General features: G+C 43.3%; 1 protein-coding gene across 1 annotated transcript; it reads right to left on the bottom strand.

The window, feature by feature from the left end:
• Nucleotides 1-107: 107 nt before the first annotated feature.
• Nucleotides 108-983, bottom strand: LOC110111942. The gene has a single exon (XM_020844012.1). The coding sequence runs from the start codon at nt 981-983 to the stop codon at nt 108-110; it is 876 nt and encodes a 291-aa protein (XP_020699671.1).
• Between the last annotated feature and the right edge of the window lie 242 nt (nt 984-1225).

Genomic DNA, 1225 nt, shown 5'->3' with positions numbered 1-1225 from the left:
CCTTTGGGCAGTTCCTAGCCATATGCCCAGGCTGATGGCAAAAAAAACAAACATTGGAGCCCGTTAAGCATTCACCTCTTTGCATTTTGCCACACTTCTGTTGAAAATCAATTATGGTTAGGAAATAAAGCCAAATCAATTATGGTTTTCTTTACACTAGAACCTCCAGAATGAGTCTGGAAGCTCCTGGTCCTCTCAAAGCCCTTCCTCTTCTGTTGAAAATCTCTCATCTTCTGAACAGCTTGAAAATCAATCTCCAATCGCCTTGCTTTTTCCACCAATACAGCATAATCATCAAAGGTAAAGGGAAGCAATGGCTGACGTATAGCATCTCGAAGCCCTGCTAAAAACTTTTGGCACTTATCTTCAGTAGTAGTAATGAACGGAGAGGCATAGCGGGACAGTGTAGTAAACTCCGATTCATACTGCATAACTGTCCGCTCCCCTTGCACCAGCCTCAAGAATCTCTCCTGCATCTGACTCCTCACAGAAGGAGGTATAAACCAATCTCTGAAGACTTTCACAAAGTCCTCCCATAAGATCTGGGAATCTGGTCTACCACGAAACTTCTCCAAAGATTGTCCTCGCCACCATCTCTCAACCTCACCATCTAGAGCAAAGGTGGCTAAAGTCACCCTTCGTTCATCAGGACATTGCATTCCTTCCAGTATCTTTTCAACTCTCAAAAGCCAGTTTTCAACATCTACTGGCTCTCCTACTCTAGTAAAGAGTGGTGGTCGCATGTCTTGGAAAATCTTCAGATATTTGTCTACTACTGGCTCCCTCCTGGAACTAGTCTGGGGCTGTTCCTGAGAATGCTGTATCAAATGTGTGACAGCTGCCATCATCTGATTAAACGTATCCATAGTCGTACTACTACCACCAGTAGGTTGTGCTACTGAAGGTAAGGTTGGAACCTCTCTAGAAATGGGATCATTATGCCCATCTGTGTTACCATCAGTGGCATCGGGTTCATGATCCATAGCCCTATACAAAGGAAATAAAGCCAAATCAAACAGATGCACATTATTACACCATCCTAAAATACTACAGCTACTGTCGAAAAGTTATCAATCAACCTAATGGCGCTTATACAGATTCAAATCCTAAACTCTGCTCTGATACCACTCTTGTCACGATCCGGCCCGGTTAGCTCGTAGATACGAGGCGGGAACGAGATCGGACGTAAAATTTATTTCTCATCAACAATTCCATTCAATTTTAG

This window comes from Dendrobium catenatum, unplaced genomic scaffold (genome assembly GCF_001605985.2).
Source record: "Dendrobium catenatum unplaced genomic scaffold, ASM160598v2 original_scaffold_117618, whole genome shotgun sequence".
In the NCBI taxonomy this organism is placed as follows: Eukaryota; Viridiplantae; Streptophyta; class Magnoliopsida; order Asparagales; family Orchidaceae; genus Dendrobium; species Dendrobium catenatum.
Note: the sequence above shows the minus strand (reverse complement) of the source record. Positions and strands in the feature narration are given on the sequence as shown.